Source organism: Lampetra planeri, chromosome 57, assembly GCF_965212315.1.
Source record: "Lampetra planeri chromosome 57, kcLamPlan1.2.h2, whole genome shotgun sequence".
NCBI lineage: Eukaryota > Metazoa > Chordata > Hyperoartia > Petromyzontiformes > Petromyzontidae > Lampetra > Lampetra planeri.
In genome coordinates this window covers 6,292,818-6,313,087 of record NC_136163.1, presented here as the reverse complement: position 1 = coordinate 6,313,087, position 20,270 = coordinate 6,292,818, and the positions used below count along the sequence as shown (strand labels likewise).

The window sequence follows — 20,270 nt, the reverse complement described above, 5'->3', positions numbered from 1 at the left end:
AGCATCATCAGGCGATGGCCACAGAGTCGTGGACAAATCCTCTTCCTGTTTCGGTCTTCAATGGAGCAAAAAAAGGTGATGTCGTCACCTGTGAGCCAATCAGGTGCGAGGACCAGAGGCATGGGGGGGGGGAGTGTTAACGTGTACATATACCTTCCAATGAACATATGTTATTGGGTTTGGTTATTTACACGGTTATTAGATGAAGGCGCAGCACTGCCAATTTTTGTCACGCCACTGCTGAGCAGACGAACCCTCCACCAGAGGGAGCTCTCTATAGAGCTGCTATAGAGGGCACTTGGCCTACTCTTCCACGCGGGCCAGACGTATTAAACGTAGGTGAGAGTACCCACACTTTACCCCCACCACATGGAACCCGGTCGATTGACTAACTGCGGTGTGCCCATGTTTTACCCCTTGGGTGGATGGAGGCCCCAGAGGATTCAAGAAACTCGCTTCAACTGAGATCGAATTGGCGACCTCTGGATCAGTCGCAAATCCGGTGCGGTAACCGAATCGACCGCGGCAGCGTTCCACGCAGTTGGTGTCGGTGCGTTTACGTAACCAGCCATCAAACGTGCGTGAATTAAAAGGCTTTTGTTATCCTCAAGCGTCTGCTCCTTTGTAAGCGGAGCCACTCTACGTTATTTGTCTTCGACATAGTTGCAACAGTGATTTGTAATAAGAAGTGTCGAGCGCGTGGCTTTGGATGTCAGTGCGTTGTTGGCGCCATCTGAGATCTGGAGTTCACATACAGGCTGGTGGCATGTACTTGAGGTTAAACCAGGTTCTCAAGGGCAGGGAGTTTATCGTCTCAGTCTATCTGCATACAAAAAAGAACGAATCGCATTAACTTTACTTCTTCCATTAATTAATTTTGCTAAACTCCAGCTCGCAGATTAAATGTCAGTGTTACTGTCACGTAGCGAGCATCACACGTTCCTCGTGAGTGCTGCCCCCTACAGAGTGAAACAGAGGTCACTTTCAGGGATCTCAGAGGTGGCTCAGTGATATACGCTTCCACGAGCCATTCTTTAAACCGCAACATATACGATTGGGCACTTCCTGTCGTGAAAATATACCGACGACAACTTTAAAAAGCGGTGATTAGCATTGTATTCTCTCCATGATATGGTACTTTAAGAAGACATTAGCGGTAGCTGGCTGTGCATTCCATGTTACTAACACCACAACCCTCAAATCTAGGTTTGTTGAACTTCTTTTGCACCGTACGTAGCCAACCGCGGTAATTGGAGGGGTGCGGTGGAAGGCCAACAAACCTGAACACAAAAACACGTTCTAAATAAATGAGTTTTCAATATAGATTTCAATGAATATATGTAATTAATGCTTTCAACTGGAGATTAGAAAGTGTTTAAAATGTCGCTCCGACGGCAATAAATGTCAGTACACGTACAGAAATTGGCATGCGTTTTATTAGCACGGTTGTATTTTGCATAAGAGTAGAAATGATCAGCAAATAGCTAAAGCCACAAACCCAACGCAATCAAAAGGAGATGAATCGTCAAAAAATGGAGCATCGTTAATTAGTTGTTCGTTCATGAAGCTGCCTATTAATATCGCCTGGCACAAATAAAAGCGCGTTGTTTATATATCCCCCGAATTGAGAGATTCAGACATTCAACGTTGGGGTCCAACGTCGATTGATGTTGGCCCAACGTGGAATGTCCACAGGTATACTCCTGGGTAGATTGTTGACTTGCATTAGGCAAAGGGTGAACATTTATAAAAGAAAATGCTTTCACATATTTTCTCATCTAGCTCGGCGAGAGACATTTAACAGGGAGCATGCAAGACACCGTGGGGTTTTCCCATTACCGTACCTGTCAACCCACACGGTTTACCCCGTGTTCTTGTACAGGGAAATTGAGTTTTCAGGTTCATACGGCGTACAGCCGTTTCAAAAAAATCGTATTTATTACTTTTTTTCCTCCCTTGTGATGGGACTTTGTAGGATGAACGTTGAGATGTATAAGGGCACGGGGTGACCAATAAGGTAGGTGCTGATAAAGGGTTAACAGGTATGCATTACGCAGTTCGGCAGAATATGGTACAGGTGTAGCTAAAGGGGTTTTAAATTTACCACGTGGATTGTTGGGCTGATTAAAAGCAAGTGCGGATGAGGATTGAACATTTAAGGGGACGCATTTCCCTCTTCTGACAGAAAGCGGTAACTGTTTTTTAAATCTATCTTTGAACTACATTTAAAAAAATCAAGTTTCGTCTGTCTTCAAAGCAAAAATAAACGTGGATTTTCGATGCCCTTGGAAGTGAGAAAGCACGTGGCCATTGACAGAAACGGTGCCGGATTTCGATTGGCTAACTAACCACGAGGTCAATTTCCAAGGCTTGTAAGGCCTATTTACCTGGAGAGGATTAGTTAGACTCTTTGGAGGCAGAGTAGCACCTCCTCAATCTAACCACAGGAGGACGTCTGCTGCCTCTCTCTCTAGGCAAGTGGCTCTTCACTGCAAGGCCCACACGGAGCCAACCAGTGGCCCCTGGTGACCTTTAGTCTGTGGCTCCTGAAGACACCCCCCCCCCATCATCATGATCGTGCTGCTGTCAAACCCCCCAATGGTTTCAAATGTGTGGCGGCACGCTCACACTGACGATGTCTTAACAGCGAGAGTGACACACCCCCACCCTTGCTGAAAATTCGTGACGAGCACTGACCTTAAGGGATTCACAGATACTGGGCTAAGGCCAGGAATAAGTTGACCAATGCTGTACGGGGCATACTATTTAGGCATTCAAATATGTAGACATGGAAAATTAATTGAAGAAATAGTGCAGCATGTATAATGTAACGAATATATCAGTTGGACTGTAACGTGAGATAAAGTGTTACTTGAGATATTAGGGTATTGTAGGAATATGCAAGGATATCTGCTCTTTAGTCCAACATGTGAATATAGAGTACTACATGTGAATATATAGTATAACAAGTGAATGTAGAGTAACTGTATGATTAATTAGTTTTTGTTTATAATAGCGCCCTCCTTTCACGTCACATCTCATCTCAACACATTCGACAGGGCTGCACCAGTAGCAGCTGGCCCTGTTTGCACTAAGTGACCCGGAACCTGGCCTGCAAACGGGCATTAGTCTGCCAGTTTGGGGCCGATTGATTACGTTTAATCCCGATGGAGTAAGTTGAAGATTAGTTTCATGATTAGAAAATGTGGATCTTAAAACTGGCACCCAATGGCCTAGTCTTGTGAATGACGATGTAAGGGGATCTGGAACGTCCACTTCGAAGCTGATGGCGCATATGATGATTCTAATTATTATCTCACCCTCAGTATTAATCAGGTTCTATCAGTAATGGATAAATATCGTTGGGTCATGCGATTGTGGGCCGTATGAAATTGAGTCGTAAGCAGCATTCGGCCCGCCAGTCAGGGAGGTTCCCTGCTCCTACCCTAGGACTAAGCTTATGTCTGTAATTTTTTTGTAAATAAATTCACTTTAGCTGCTCACGGGGCGCTTTTCACGTGGCAGATTAACGGTAGTAGATGAGGACGGCGGATTCCAGCAGCTTCTTTGATGCGCTCCATTGCACACTTGTCCCGTAGCCGTTCCAGTCGAAGGCACCAAAGTCACCGCACTGCCTCGGAGCTTCCTCAGGCACGTAGCCGCCACCGCCTACACAGAACTGCACACACAGATATTGCCATTTACTTGAGTGGGCATGTGCTCGGGCATCACATGGGCTAGAGCGGAGAAAGGCTGATGTGGATCAAGATGTGGAGCTGACTGGACTTGCCGATGACTGGCACCGGCGGAATCAAGACCAGCCTCTGTGTGTGGATGAGGCCCATGAGGGATGCTACTGGGCAGTTGGAAACAAGTCGCTCTTCAACAACAATGAAGGCGTGATGCGAAAGAGAAACGAGCAAATCATCGGTGGGGAGCACAGGTGGTAAATATTATCAGTCGTCTATCTCGGTCGATTTGCCCATAATATCTGTGTCCGTTGGTTTTCTCGCACTTTCTGTTTATAGGTGGCGTTGTGTGGCCACTTTGGAAGGGTTTAGCCAGAGATCAATCGATTACATGTTTGGTCCGCGTTTTGGGCAACTGAGAAAATGGGAGACGTCTTCTGGCGTTGCTTGGCACAAAGGACAGCAGTTTGGGGCGTTTGGGTCGATTCGGTTTTGGTAATTTGCTAGCATGGAGCAGTAACCTGAACGGAGTTGAGCCAGTTTTGTGCGAGATTTTTAGTCGTCCGATATGGGTGGGGGCAAACCCCCTAGCACGACATTGGGGGCTTGTAGGCGTTCAGGCAGTGCATGGTGGCAGCGGTGTACAAGTGGTTCAAAATTGATTTGGTGGTGCTATTTGGTGGAAGAGCATTAAAAGTAGATTGCACGTTGGCAGAGCTGAAGGAAAGCAAGGTGGATTTCATTTTCCTAGCAGGTGCAGGGGCTTTGAGTAGCTTTGTGCAAGGATGCGTCGTCGAGTGGCACGAAGCCAGATATTGATCGGTGAGAAGCTTGCAGTGTTCTTGAATCGGAAGAACTTTGGTTTCTTGTTAGAGATGGTCAATGGGCGCCATGAGGTGGCATCCTGTGGTTAGGCGAAGTGCTTGGTTTTGGGCGGGTTGGAGTATTGATAACCTCTTCTTGGTTCTTTCGGTAAAGCCACGTAGAATGGAAATAATAAAACAATACAAATAAAACATAATAAAATAATTCTCACGACGTTTCGGCCACAACACAAGTAGCCGTCCTCAGGTGAAGACAGGTCTGTCGAGGCGACAGCGTCTAAAAGAAAACACCACCACGCTTGGAGTGTCTATTTAAGCTGGGTTGGAAGGGGGATAACCTGTAGAGGAGAAGTTTGGGCACCAAATGGGACTGGCATAATTGATGTTGGGACGTCCAATGGATTTGTAGGTTAGGAGTAAGTCTCCTTTTGTTGACCCCAAGATGTGCCGGCTAAAGCTAGTAAGATGTTATTTTCTCTGTTAACTTTTGCATGGACGTCTCTGCCGTGTTGAGTGAAGCTGAACATGGTGTCAAAAGTTACACATAGAATTTTGGGGGTTTTTGCTAGTGGGAGGGCATTGGTTGTTTATTATGACGTTGGCATGTAAGTTGGCTTGATGCGGATCAGGTGTGAAAGGGTGACTGTTGATTTGGATGTTGAGAGTTGAAGCGATCTCTTGGCTAGGAAAGTGCTGAGCCGTTTTAGATAGGAGTTGATGGAGTTTTCCATTTTGGGTATATTTTGATTAGAAGTGTAAACTGTGATGTCGTCGGCATAGCTGACTACTTGTTCTCCTTTTGGAGGAGTTGGTAGATCGTGGAGGTAGGTGTTGAACAGCACTGGGGATATTATGGAACCTTGTGGTACTCCTGCATGAATGTTACGTGAGGAGGATTGAATATCACGAAAGAGAGTGCATGATTGGTGGCCCATTAGATAATTTGTAAGCCAGCAAACAAGGCCTGATGGTAGCGTAGAACCCTGGATAATGTTGATGAGCGTGAGGTGGTTAACGGTGTCGAAAGCTATTGTAAGGTCAAGGGAGGCGACGATAGTGTGGGATGGAGGCTTTTTCTCGTTGAAACCGTTGGTAATTTGGGTGGTTAGGTTGAGAAGAGATGTTGTTGTTGAGTGTGCAGGGCGAAAGCCATGTTGGTGAGATGATGGAGGTCGGTTGGTGGTGATGATTAGAAGGATGAGGGCCTCTTAAATTATAATTGATGGGCAAAGTAGGGAAATCGGCCTCTAGGACGTTGCTTGATTTAGGTCTTTGCCGGGTTTTGAAAGTGGGATGATTGTCCATGATTTCCAGATGGCCAGAATGAGGTTGCACTGGAGTGAGGCGTTAATGGTGGAGGCGAGAAACGTTATGTCAAGGGGGCCGAGGTGTTTGTCATAGCTATGCCATCGGGGCCAATTGCGGAATAATTTGTGGGTTTTTTGATAACTAGTTTCACCTCTTCAAGGCTAAATTGGGGGGCGTCGTTTAGGGGCAGTTCCTTGATTTGAGCGTTTTTTTGACGGGTGGATTCATTGGAAGAGTGTGGGACGACTAATGAAAAAAGTTTGTTGAAGTGGTTGGTGATGTCATTGTTGTTTATGTCGGGTTTGTTGTTGAAATTGATTGCGCAATTGGGTGGCGGTTTGGAGTGTCCGTCTCAGGCTTTGATGGTCTTCCAAAGTTTTGATGAATTTTGGCAGTAGTCACAAGATTCAACAAACTCGTGCCAGCGTTCTGTTTTGGCTTGATTGATTAGCTTTGTGATTTCAATATTGAAGGCTGGGAATTGTAGTGAAGTAGGATTTTTTGTCCTAATAGTGTTTCGTTGGTTTTTTAGCATTGAGGCTTCTTTAGGGAGGCAGGGAAGGTGTTGCTTGTAGCAACCCGCCGGGATGGTGTGCTTGGTGGTAGTTGCGATGATGTGTTTGAAAATCTTTTCAGAGTTATGTGCGGATGTGTGGATATGGTTGATGTTGTCGGCGAATAATGCTTCTGATTCTGAAGTAAAAAGTCGCCAGTTGGCTTTTTTTCACCTTGTAATACAAGCGGTTTTTAGGAGTTTGTGAAGGCCTGGCGGCATTGAGGATCAACACAATAGGTAGGTGGTCGGATCCAAGGGCCGTAAAGACTTGCCAGTCGATTGATGAAAGGAAGTGTCCTGACGCTATTGAGATAACTGGTGAGGATGAAGGGCCAGGTGACGGAACTCTGGTTTGCATCTTTTCATTGAGTATCCCATAGGGGGAGCCGTTGAAGATACCTGCAATGAGGTCGCCACGTGCATCTGAAAGGGAAGAGTACCAAAGTTTGTTGTGGGCGTTGAAATCCCCAATAACAATTGAGTCGTTGTTTGGTAAAAGTCGATTTATATTGAACTGATAGTTGCGAGGGCAAGAACTGGTCGGTGGGATGCAGACGTTGATTATAGTGAGTGGGCCTAGATGGGATTTGATACGGATGCTTAAGACTTCTGTGGTAATATCAGAAGGAGGCATTGAGATTTTATTTTCTTCAAATTGAATGCTGTTATGGATGAGGAAAGCTCGACCGCCACCAGCTGTTGGTCAGTCTCGACGGAGGAAAGTGAAATTTTGAAAGTTGGGTGGGCGAGAAGTGGATTTAGATTTTGTTTCTTGGATGGCGGCTATATTAATGGAGTTTTGTTGCAGGAAGGTGCTGAGTTCAAGAGATTTGTTGTTGATACCGTTGATGTTTAGTTGAAGGATTTTTTAGTCGTTTTTGTTGTGGACGTTTTGTTGTGGTTGAAACGGTGGTTGCATTGGATGAGGTGGTGGTGCTAGTGTGGTTGTGCAAGGTGGAGTTGTTGGAGTGGATGATGAGCAACATTTGCAGAACCAGCCGGAATTTGAACTGGCGATGTGGGCTAAATTAGTGCAGCGTTTGTGGTACCAAGCTTGACAACCGTTGCGTTGGATAGAATTTGCATTGACGTTCTTGCCGCAGCCGCCACAAGGGAAAAACGGGCCTGGAATTCAATTCGACGTCCCCAGCAATAATGAGAAGCCAGCTCCAGTAAGCCGGGAGGCCTGGGCTGGCTGGCGAAAACACAGGAAAGTGCGAGGGGTGATGATGTTGCCATTTCCAAGTGCTTTCGTAGTACTTGGTCTCTCCACTCCGAACAAGCAGCAACACTGGAGAGACCTGTGTCTGTCTCGTGACTCCTCGCCAGAAAACCTTCAATGCTTAAAAGTGCATTCTTTTCTGGCACAAGCGCGACGATGACGTCACATCACATCCCAAAACGGTCAATAGATGGCGACGACTTGGGAAGAACTTCATCCCGCCTTGGAATTAATACGATCTAACGGTGAATGTTTGCGGTGCGTATCATACATTGGAAAACAATTCAAATCACAGTTCATTCGCTATGGGTCTCATGCCTTGTGATTGATATAAATGTCCATGTGCAACCCTTGTTTCATGCCACTGCTGGATACAAGCCTCCTCATACCACGTGGGCCGTCGGGATGATTTCACAATATTTTTAAGCTGGTCAGTGTGGGTTGGTAAAGGTGGGGAACATAGATGTAGGAGCAATATATGAAAAATAAGAATAGGTTTTACCCTTTCTGCCAAGAAAACACGTGTTTAAGATGTTAACACAGCAAATAAATATATATTGCAACTAATCAAGTCTGCATCAACCACGTGTACTTGTGGTCTTAGAAACTGATTGGTATCGGCCAATCTGTTTAAAAGACAATGCATATATTATCAGAGCATGTTTGTTTGCATGCTCACCACATGTACGTGTGGTTAATACAGACTCGATTCCTTGCAAAAGGTATCTTTCTTATTTTTCATGCTTTGATTTTGGCAAAAAGGTCCCATGATCTAGTGTTTACTGTATTTGTATGCACTGGTCTGTGCTGCCATCGGTGTAGCAGCGTGCTCGATAGCAAGTATTGAAGTACTCACGTGTTCAGTGTTACAGTTGGAGACGACCTTCAACCCAGAGCAGATGGCAAATGGGGCTCTCTCGATGTTAAACACTCTGAATTGCACAAACCCTGTTGCCGTTCCACCTGTGGAAAATGGTCTCATTGTCAACTTCAGTTGTCATTAACATTGAAGCAACTGGTATTTATGGAAGGCTCAAATGGGCCACACGGTGAGCTGGGTACGACTTTATTGTCAGCGCCGCTCACTTTTACACAGCTTTAGGATATTGATTTTTTTTTAAACCTCGCTTTGTTCAAGAGTGGGGTGACTGCAGCCATCGTAAAGAAAACTGTTGGGCACCGTGCCAGTCTCATGAGACTTGGTGAAGAGGCCAACAACGAAGGGCCCTCAATGCAGAAAAGGTTATCCTACAATCGTCCACAATGGGTGGGGGGATCCAATTGGGCAACAGGTAGATCGGGGAACCACAGCGATCAGAGAGGTTAGTTGCAAAGTTGCGATTCGTGGGGAACTTCACCAACAAAGTGCCCTCGCTTTATCCGTCGCATTAGGAATTGCGGGTGCCGTAAAATAACCTTTATTTTAAATTTTATTTGCAAACTACAACCTATTTCCTAATTCGGCACCTAACTAGCGTAGTCAAATATGATTACACTCAGGATACGTTTTGTTTACAATTAAACTCTTTCATGATAAATAAATAAAACCGCGAACAGCCACTGAGCACAGCCGTAGCTCCACCCTCATTTTGACCCAAAATCAAACCTGTCAACCCCTTATCAGTGCCCCTACCTCATTACAGACCAATTCAGACCTTATTGGTCACCCCGTGCCCTTATTAATCTCAACGTTCATCCTACAAAGTCCCATAGCAAGGGAGAAACAGAAACAAATAGACAAAAAAATGTGCCCGTATTGAAACGGATGTACACCGTATGGGCCTAAGAAATAAATTCCCTGTACGAGAATACCGGGTAAACCCGTATGGGTTGACGGCTATGTTGAACGTCGGTAATATGAATGCCTCCACCCCTTTTAACCCACATGTAGCTTGCCTAACACGTAGGCTTTCGCGACCAATATTATTCCTAATTACCCATAATTCTCTCTCTATCCATAATAGAGAGGATAGCTACATGGGTAGTGCTGCTTAGAGGCGAATCGTCAAGTCATACACTGTTTAACTGCATGCCTATACAGGTTACCATACGTCGATAGTGATTATCTGTGAACAGACAAGTACTGCAATTTCCGTGTACACAAAGAAACGGCAAGATGTACATGCATAATGTGCATGTATAATGTGTGTTGATTACCATATATATTCATTGAAATGTATATGCATTCATTAACCACCCCCCTGCGCACCCCTCTGTCATTTGGACCTGATTGGCTTACAACTGACGACATCACATCGACCGCTCTATTTCAGAAGGAAACCGGAGGATTTCTCCACAAATCTGGCTGTCACCTGATGATGCCAGTTATAATTACTGGCAAAACATCGTACTCGAATTGTAAATGTTGTGGCTTTATTCTCCAACACACTGGTGTGCTGTACTAGTAACGAATTGGCATGTTTTGTATAACTCTGACAATCTGTTAATCATACCGCATCGCAGATTAAGTACCAGTATAAGCAATACTTACTCAAACAGTTAGGGCAGCTGAAATAATTGATGACTGCGTCACTTCCATAGTCATAAACAATGGGGTAGGCAGGCCCGTTATTGGTAGGACAGCTTCCGGAATTGTACGTTAACGGGAAGAACGTCTGCCAACAAAAGGAGAACCATCAATCAATATTTACTTGAAAACAACCGAACAGTGTTGCGCCACTTAAAATGTGTTTTTTCATGTGTATTAATGTGTACGCTCCCATTAAGATCACCCATATCATGTATGGGGTTTCCTTTTCGTCAAATCACTGCTAGATTAAGGTCTACCTACACCTTTGTGGGTCATCGGGGTTACTTGGCCATACATCAGCACTTTGGACAAGTGCAGATTGGTGGAGGTAGGGAGCATATCTATGGAGGCATAGACATACATAGGAACATACATTGCTCCACTGTCCATTGCTATCCACTGTAAAGTCCTGAAGGCGCGATAACAACCTGTTCCTACTGGTCAATGGGTATTAATTTCTACCAGAGCTATCTGGGGCTGAGCTCCAGAAAATATATCCATTAAATTAAATATTGCTGGTCACTCATTCAATCACTATGCAAGCACAACCCTAATTAGCTACTGAGATCTGATAATTTCGGTGCCTTCAAGGTGGTTTGGTCAAAGACATATAACATCACACTACAATTTTGATATGAAGTTTTCAACCTCATGAATCACAATGACAAGTCAGACAAAGGACTCTACCTTGAAAAAGGAGTAAAAGCTTCCTCCAAAGGCACTCAGAAACTTCGACTCCGTGTGGTAGCGGAAGAGCGATGATGTCTTCCACGCAGGCAGAGGAGTCCCATTGGGAACATGCCACACTGCTATGTCATTTGCTTCCAGATCGTAATATCCCGGGTTCTGAATAAATTAAACACACAGGCAGCAGAGCTATGATGAACCACTTAACTGAGTGCAACGAGGGGGCAGACACGAGAATTTACTCATTGACATGTGTTGCTTGTTTCAGTTCCTTCACATAGAATAAAATAAAAACATTGACACATATTTCTTATCTATATTAGCAGACTTTACACAATTGTTTGTATGTTTTTCTCCCAAGTATCATTTGGGTTTGGGAGATCCAGAGCACGACACGTTGGACATTTGCGAACTGTATATATATACATACTGTATATGTATGTTGAATCTCTTTCTCACCGTACATAGCTAACTGCGCTAATCGGAGGTCTTCTTCTTCAGAGGTGGGAGAGAAGCGATAGGTTGGATGGTGACATGATGGTCAGAGTGAAGAGACAGTGATTAGGAGAGCAGAGATCAGTGGTGATGAGGGAAGCAGTGCAATAGAAGAACTCCAAAGTGTTGTCAGATATATGTGTAGAGTAATAGTGCCGACTGCTGACTGAAAGTGGTAACTGCAGTGTACAACAGTACACATGTCAACAGGCGACAGCATACACGGGGAGAAGACAACTAAGGCAGAGTTCATGGAGGGGCCCATCTGGAAGCCCTGGGAACCTGCCAGTAGGTTCCAGAAGGGGGGTATGGCCAGGGCGGAGCAAGGCCACTCCGGGAGGATAAAAGAGGGGGCCCTCAGCGAGAGCTCGGGGCTGTTGCTGGAAGCAGATTCCCTCACCACCGTCGTCGCCACCGTCTTCACCAACACTGGACACTGCTAGCTAGACAGCCTGCCAACTGTTCTAGCTAGAGAGTGCTGCCCACGATAGACAGTTCTATGAGATATATATATATATATGTAGTGTACACCCACGTAGGGTGTGTGTCGTCCCCATTGTGGGTGGAATAAAGAAGGTGCCTCCAATAACTACTGTCTCCAAACTGTGTCACTACATATGGATGGGGTGGGGGTGGAAGAAGGCATAGATTAAAGGAGCCTCTTAGAGGGAGGAAAACTGTGTAGATTTAGGGCAAATTGAGGTGGAGCTGGAAGTTATCTGGGAGAATGAGGGGATGGGAGGAAGAGGGTAAATAGAGGCAAAAAGGCAGTCGATATGGTCGAAGAAGGATGCAGGGAGACCTGGTCGGCAATACATTTTAAAGAATGAGATGGAATGAGGACAGGAAAAAAAGAGGGTTGCAACTCGAAAGAGCAAATGAAAGAGAGGAGGGGAATGAGACCAGAGAGAAGAGATGAAAAGACCAACACCACCACCTTTCTTCCCAGCAGTCTGGGGAGAGTGAATAAATAAAGAGCATAAAGAGGAGAGAACAGCAGGGGTTGCAGTGTTGATGGTAGCAAGTTTTAGTGAAACCAGGGCGTCAAGGTGTGGGGAGAAGAAGGCATCCAGAGTGGCAGCAGTTGTATTACAAACAGAGCGTGAATTCTAGAGACCACGTTTGAAGTGGGGGAGGCGCGGGGAGGGGAGCAGGGAGGGGGAGAGAAGAGGTTGGTGGGGGGTATGGGGAAAACATTGATGAGATTGTAGGGAATGGATTGATGGCGATGGGAGGCAGAGGAATAAAAGGGATGACACGATGGATGGGAGTGAGTGAAGATAAGAATGGGAGTGGGGGTGGGAGTGAGAGAGGTAGGGTCAGGGGACTACTATGTGTAGTTTGCAGTGAAGGTACCCAGGTAGGGGGAAGGAGCATGGCGTGTGGCCTCTGCCGCCACGGCAGCCCTGACAACGGTGCCTCTGACGTTGGCCATTTAAGAGACCAAGTTTGCGACGCACTGAGCCAATAACTCATTGTGGGCCCCAGATGAGTGGGTGAGAATGCATTGTAGATTAGAGAATTCACAATCTCTTATACCTATTTTCTTGAAAACAAGGAAATCAAGAGGCGTTACTAAAATCGCAGAACATAATTTGCCCCACCACGTGAGTGTATTTGTGTCTGCGTGAAAGTCTCTGTATTTATATGCAAGTCTCTGAGTGCGTCTCCCTGTGTCTGTGTCTCCGTGTCTGTGTGTGAGTACCTGGTGCAGTGTGTGAACATAGCCACTTGGGACACAAATGCGGCCGGGAGTGGTGCTGGTCACCCAACCCTCTCGTGTGCCGTGCCGGCATTCATAGGTCCTCACTAACAACTGTTTCCCCAAAAGTATGTTAAGGCTGGATGGGGGTCTTTGTGTGAATGTATTCTCCTACGTCAGCAGTCCTCCTGCTGTGTTTGTTTCACACCTGATGACGGTTGCTTGTGTTGCGATCGAAACGTCGTGATCTATTATTTTTTGCTATCTACGTGACTTTAACGAAATAACCAAAGAGTATGGATTCCTGCAGTCACGAAAGCTTTAAATCAAGATTTAAATATATCGTTACTGTGTGTGTCTGTAAGGGTTTCTGTGTTTGTGTCTCCGTGTCTGTGTGTCTCAGTAGCTGTCTCCATGTCTGTGTTGTCTCTGTGTCTGTGTGCAAGCTGCACTTTAATACTATCACAAAGTGAGCTGCAATCTTAACACCTTCATACAAAGGTAGGCACCACTGATGCACACCGTTGTTGTTGTTGTTTACATGACTGCTTTAATGTGTTGAATCATCCTTTTTTGGTACAAATTTGTACTTATGCCTGCTCTGACTTAGAAATCACCAGCCATCAGATTTTTCACGCACTATTCCACTAGGTATGGGTCACAGAAACCGATCTGGCTGCCTCAGGAAGGTTGTGAGTTGGTGAAATTGTATAACCCCTGCTCTAATGTGTGGGTCCAAGTGGAGGAGGTGCAATTGCATTGCAGGCAAACCTTGTAGTCGTCATCAGTGGCCGACTCGGGCACACCAAACGTGTTGAGGTTGGCCCAGTTTTTATCCCCGTCTACGAATAGAGCTGACGAGTTGCTGCCCTGCTGGCTGGTCCAGCGGTCTCCCGTGGCGCACTTGGCCGCGATGTTGTTCTCGTGAACGCTGGCGACCAGGGTCCAGCCCCCTCCGTTGGTGTTCATGTCGCAGAACGCCTGGTAGGACTGCCCGCTCTTCGTCTGCAGCAAGTATAGCCCATCTTTCGTGAGCAAAGGGAACAGATTCAACAAATGGGTTATGTGTGCATTTGGACCAAATGTGGGTTTCTCAGTGCACTTTCTTTCCATTAACAGAGCACTCGTGATACCCAATCCAATTATCAAACCAATTATGTAGGTAAATGTGTATTTTGGTATAGTGTGCAGTGCTATGAGGTTGAGAGGGGGGCCTACTGCAGGTGGCATGGCCCAATCAGTTGCTCTGAATTGGTGGCTGGGTCACTGGGTGAAAGGGGGTGCATCACGTGGTAGAAATCGAGAGCATGGTTTCGTGGCATCACAGCCATGAACAGACCCCACCTACATCCCCTAGCGTGCCCTGCAATCCACCAACACCCCAGATGAGGGGTCCGGGATCCAAGGGAGGGCTGAGGCGGTAGGGGACGAGCGGCAGGAAGTGGGGGAACGTGCCAGTTGGTAGTTGGACAATGGGCGTCAGTGTTGAGGCTTGACCAGGAGTCGGCAACCGTTCAAAGTATGAGGATAGATTATTTTTTTTGTCTTTGACCAAAATAGTTCGAGAGCCGCATCGCACCCAGAGCGACTTTTACACAACCACAGCAGGTATACAGCAAATGACAAAATATGACTATAAATAAGCTATGAATACTACAACTTTTTTTATTTTACCAAGTAAGGCCCACTGAGCTCTACAAGCAGTCCTCGACTAACGAATGCCCGACTTACGAACACCCGTACTTGCTAACCAGCTTCCATGAAGTGAAAAAAAACATTTCCTTGACATGCAAACTCGCAATTGCAAGCTATTTTGTTCGGAGAAGCGAGATGCGGGGAGATGGGGGCAGCCAAAGATGCCGTAGGTTGCCGACCCCTGGGCTAAAAGGTTGGAGTCGGATCCCCGATATCGGTGTGTCAGCTTAGTTAGGAGGTAGATCTCCATTGAAGCATTGTGTGAAGCATCTAGCCTCACCTCGCTCTGTTTTTGTCTTCTGTTTGATTTCAAGGCATGAGTGTGGCAGCTCCTCGGACCATTTCTTTTGTGAAATCTCACTGCAATCCTCTGCTGAGAAGCACACTGCTGTCCTCACAACACCGGCACCTGGAAGCACAAGGCATCAGCATCACCCAGATTCAAACCCCACAAGCAAAGCACATCATGATTCTGTTGGCGATCCCCAGTCGGTGGTAGGCCTATCACATTTTATTGGTGGTAGACAGTCACCGCATATAACGATTACTGTTTATATCTGATTATTCTTAACGGTCGAACAAATTGAACTTCATTCAACTTTGTTGTCCTTCCCCCACACCTCTCATTAGCACGGTTGCCTATGTATGGTGCGAAAGAAGTTGAACATACATATACATGTTACTGCATAAGAGGGTAAAACTAAATATACAAATATGCAAAATATGTACTTGCGCACTGTATCGATTATATACATTTCGTGAACTTTAATAAAAAGGAACTCACATAAAAGTGCCGTTGAAATGCTCAGAAATGGCGACAATTTGAACAGCCCCATGGATAAGCAGAGAAACCACGCAACTCTCTATAACTCTACAGCGATCAATACAATTGTATTGTAAATACAATACATACAAACCGCTGCAGGTAACAAAACCCCCAATGCAACTTTGCGAAGATTTACTTTGAGCACTAGAGTGCGAACAGAATCGGTTATTAGTATAAGACACCAGCCTTGCAGACTACAGCAGGAGTTGTCAGCTCTGTGAGCGTTGGGCAGACACTTATAGTTGAATGCCTGCTTGCAGCAACCAATCAGGAAAGTGTATTGTGGCAGGAAATAGGGGTTATGCAAATATGTTCAGGGACAGGGAAGTTTAATATCCCATTGTACTCATAACAATGTCTTCATCTACAAAAAATGGATTAAGAAACAAAAAACACAAAGCTGGCATTTATATTATGCAAATCCACCATTCACAATTGCGTGCCCGTCCCCCCTAGCTATAGGAACATAAATGTGGTGAACTTAGGACCTCGCACAAATGCTCAGAAACGGAGACAATTTTAACAGTCTGACGGTTAAGCAGCGAAACGACGCAACTCTCTATAACTTAACAGCGACAAGAGGAGCCAGTGAATACAAACCACTGTTCGGAACAAATCTCCTAACACAACTTGCAAATAGTTGCTGTGTGTGAGCACTAGAGTGAGAACAGAATTGGTGATTAGTTTAAGACACCAGCCTTGCAGACTACACCAGGAGTTGTCAGTTCTGTGAGCGTTTGGCAGAGATTAATACAGTTTATAACCTACCTATAGCAACGAATCAGGAAAGTGTATTCTGTGACAGGAAATAGGAGATATGGAAATATGTTCAGGGACAGGGAAGTTAAATACCCCAAACTACTCTTAACAATGTCCTTATCTACAAAGAATAACTAGATGAATGTAAAAACACACAAATCTGGCATCTATATTATGCAAATCCACAATTCACAATAGCTAATGCATACTATGTGTATCCCCCTCCTAGCTACAGGGTTTTAAATGTAGTGAACTTTCATAAAAAAAGGACCCCACAAAAATGCTCAGAAAAGGCGACAATTGAAGATCCGCCATGGATAAGCGGTAAAACCACTCAACTCTCTATAACTGTAAACTGCCCAGAGAATCTCATAAATACAAACCACTGCTGGGAAAAAAACTCCCAACACAACTTGCGAACCCCCTGAAGGACCATAACCTTATTGTGGTGGTGGTTGGGTTTGCGTATTCCAATAACCCTCGGCTATGTCTGCCTGGAGTTTTGTACTCCTGGTAGGGTCTCTCTTCGCGAACAGGTCAGGGTGAAGGTTCCAGACAAATAACGGTCCAAACAAAAGCCCCTTATGAATCTGTAGTGTAATAGCGCCGGCTGGTGGACAACAGCAGCAAATGTGGTGGACAGATAATACACACGCCGGTGAGGTGTGTTGGCAGAGGGGAGGAACTAGGGCAAGGGTCACGGAGGACTCCATCTGGAGTCCTCCGTTCGAGAAGGGAGGCGCGGTCAGGGCGGAGCCAGGCCGTGTTGGTAATATAAAAGGAGCCGAGAGCCGGAGCTTGAGGTTGCCGGTTCTGGGAGTGGACTCGCCTCTTCGTTGCTGTCGTCTCGTTGTCGTCGTCCCTAGACGTCTCCGCTAGATATTGCGCTATGAAGGAGAATAATTCCTTCCCTTGGAATGGTACATTCTATAAACAAGAGGAATGTACCCCAATGGGTTATCCCTTATTGCCAGTGGTAGCGAATGTTTTCATGGAGAAATTTGAGACAGATGCCATCCAGACATCCACCCTACGTCCTTCCTTGTGGAAGAGATACGTAGATGACACGTTCATCATCTGGCCACATGGCCAGCCAGCACTAAACCAATTCTTCAACCACATCAATTCCATACACCCGGCCATCAAATTCATCATGGAAGTGGAAAAGGGTGGCAAGTTACCATTCCTGGATGTTTTGATCATGAAGAGGCCTGATGGCTCGTGACCCTGTCTACAGGAAAGCCACCCACACAGATGCCTATCCAAAGGCTGAATCCCACCACCATCCAGCCCAGAAGAATTCCCTCCTCAAAACACTACACCATAGGGCCCGTTGCATCTCCGGCCAGCACCACCTAGCCAGCAAGCTGGAGCACGTAAACCAAGCCCTCAGGATGAATGGATATTCCGACTGCACAATCGGAAAACTGTCTCCTCAGCCAAGGGGACACCATCTGAGGACCCAATAAAAACCATCACCTTGCTGTACAATAGCAGGGGTTACCAAAAATATTTCCAAAATCTTAAACAAACAAAAGATCCAAGTTCGTTTAAACACAGTACACAAAATCCGTGATTTGATCCCATCTGTAAAGGATGTGATTCCTGACATGTAATACCCTGGTGTCTACAAGCTAAGCTGTGGCTGCGGCAGCAGTTACATTGGGGAAATGAAACGACATATCTCGGACCATGTTCGTGAAAGCAAGGCAGATTTCAAACACGGTAGGACCAATACCTCTGCAGTTGCTGATCATTGTTTTATATGCTGTGGGCTGACAAGAAATAGATTTTTCCAAGACGAAGGTACTCTGCAAACCCACCGACTATCATCAGAGATTTGTTCATGAAGCCATTCAGATATATAAACACAGACAAAACTTCAACCGAGAGGATGGGTACAAAATGAGCAATCATTGAAAGGACGTTATTAACCAGGTTAAGTCTTAACTGACTGTGATGTTTCCATCCTAACTGCCGATGTCAGCTGTTATTTCTGACTCTGAGTACATCACCATTTTAAATGTCTTTACATTTGTAATAAAGCTCGTTGAGGCGACTTCTGGAATTCGTCTTTTATTCAACTTATCTTACAGTTACTTCACGCTGCTGATAGGCAGCATGAGAGGGACAGATATCGAGAGAGAGACGCACTGCCACGTGACAGCTCGGAGCCCCGCTCCCGCGTGGCCTCCCCTCCCTGTTCGTTCCCGTTCTGACCCCGTGTCGTACGTCTCCACCCCTATTTAATACCCGGGTCACGTGGTACGGTTCCGCCAATTCTCGTTAGCCTGAATGGAAACTTCCAGGCTCCCTCGTCAGCTCCCGGGACCACGCCCCTGACTCATCTCCCCATTGGCTGTGGCTAAAGCCAGCAGAACCAATCCTTATAGCTGTCACCTTTCCATCACGTCAGGGCCATGCCCCCAGGCTTCCCCCCATTGGCTGTAAACCAGGACCGGCAGAGCCAATCACCATGACGAGTTGTGATACGTCAGTGAGCCGGATATATCCTCATATTACACATTCACGGGCTAAGTGTCTCACTAACACTGCTACTGTTGCCCCTTTCCCTCGATGTGGCAGGAGCTCTCGTGTTTTAACAGACTATAACTGGCTGTGATGCTTCTGTGTATGTGTCTCTCTCTGTGTTTGTGTCTCTATGTGTATCTCTCTCTTTGTGTCTGTGTGTGTGTCTGTCTATCTCTCTCTGTGTTTCTCTATATGTGTTTGTCTCTCTCTGTGTGGGGGTTGTCTCTCTGTGTCTGTCTCTCTCTGTGTGTCTCTCTGTGGGTGTGTCTTTCTCTATGTGCTTGTCTCTCTATCTGTGTCTCTCTCTCTGTGGTTGTCTCTTTGTGTGTGTCTCTCTCTGTATGTGTCTCTGTGTGTTTCTCTCTATCTGTCTCTGTGTGTGTCTCCGTACGTGTCTCTCTCTGTGTGGGTCTCTCTCTAAGTGTGTGTGTCTCTCTCTCTGTGTCTCTCTAGGTTGTGTGTCTCTCTCTCTGTGTCTCTCTGTGTGTGTCTCTTTATGTGTGTCTCTCTCTCCGTGGTTGTCTCTCTGTGTGTGTCTCTGTGTATGTCTTTATGCGTGTCTCTCTCTATGTGGATGTCTCTCTCTGTTTGTGGGTTGTCCCTCTGTGTCTCTCTCTGTGTGTGTCTCTTTGTGTGTGTCTCTCTGTGTGTGTCTCTCTCTCCATGGGTATCTCTCTCTTTGACATGCTGGTCTCTCCTCGTAGTTGCCCTTGCGGATTTTTTCTTCTTGTTGCCCGGTTCTCTGACATTGACATGCTAATCTTGTCATTAGCACAGCCCCTGGTTAGCTGGAGCCGTCTCACATTGACATGCTAATCTTTTAAATTTACGTACAAATTCCATCTCTAGCTCCGCCCACTTACCCTTGTGTTGAGCCCACCTAAAGCCTATATAACCTCTTGTTGCAGCAGCTCTTTCTCCTGCATCAGCAGTTCTCCTACTGTGTTTGTCTCACCTGATGACGGTTGCTTGTGTTGCGATCGAAACGTCGTGATCTATTAATTTTCTATCTTCGTGACTTTACAGAAAGAACCAAAGAGTAGGCTAGTAGTTGGCTATTTCAGTCAGCACCGTCAGTGTTAGACAGCTAGCGTTGTGTACAGGCTAGGCTAAGCTCCTGTGGAGAGTGTGCGGATGAGACCGTGATAGTTGTTAATAAAGAGAGTGCTTCCTAGAAACTCTGAATCGTTGACACTACAAATGCGTAAAGACAGTGCATGTGTAAAGACAGTCCATGGACTAGCAGCCATCAGCAGTAATAACGGGCGTAATGACAAAATAGAAGGCTAGTGGTCACAAGCGGTAAGAACAGGCTAGGTGACAGAGAAGGGAAGGATCTGGAATCTCCAGGAGAGTTCGAGAAGGGCGTGGCCAGGGGCGGAGCAATGGCCACCCCAGGGATAACAAGTTAACCCGTAAAAACAAAGTTTTTCACTATAAATCCT

General features: G+C 45.9%; 1 protein-coding gene across 1 annotated transcript; it reads right to left on the bottom strand.

Annotated features, from left to right (window-relative positions):
- Positions 1-1,418: 1,418 nt before the first annotated feature.
- On the bottom strand, positions 1,419-15,749 carry LOC144735908 (intelectin-1b-like). Its single transcript, XM_078618491.1, has 7 exons — positions 15,493-15,749; positions 14,989-15,117; positions 13,785-14,038; positions 10,817-10,975; positions 10,091-10,214; positions 8,456-8,562; positions 1,419-3,679 (listed from the first exon to the last, which is right to left on the bottom strand). The coding sequence occupies exons 1-7, from the start codon at positions 15,542-15,544 to the stop codon at positions 3,527-3,529; spliced, it is 978 nt and encodes a 325-aa protein (XP_078474617.1). The 5' UTR covers positions 15,545-15,749; the 3' UTR covers positions 1,419-3,526.
- Positions 15,750-20,270: the final 4,521 nt, after the last annotated feature.

Excerpts from the sequence above, each read along its gene's own strand:
- LOC144735908 (XM_078618491.1), bottom strand. The coding sequence starts at position 15,544 with ATGGGGCTGTTCAAATTGTCGCCATTTCTGAGCATTTCAACGGCACTT. Across the intron at positions 10,976-13,784 it reads CCACTGATGACGACTACAAG|AACCCGGGATATTACGATCT; the intron begins GTTTGCCTGCAA and ends TAATTTATTCAG. Across the intron at positions 8,563-10,090 it reads CAGCTGCCCTAACTGTTTGA|GTGGAACGGCAACAGGGTTT; the intron begins GTAAGTATTGCT and ends CATTTTCCACAG.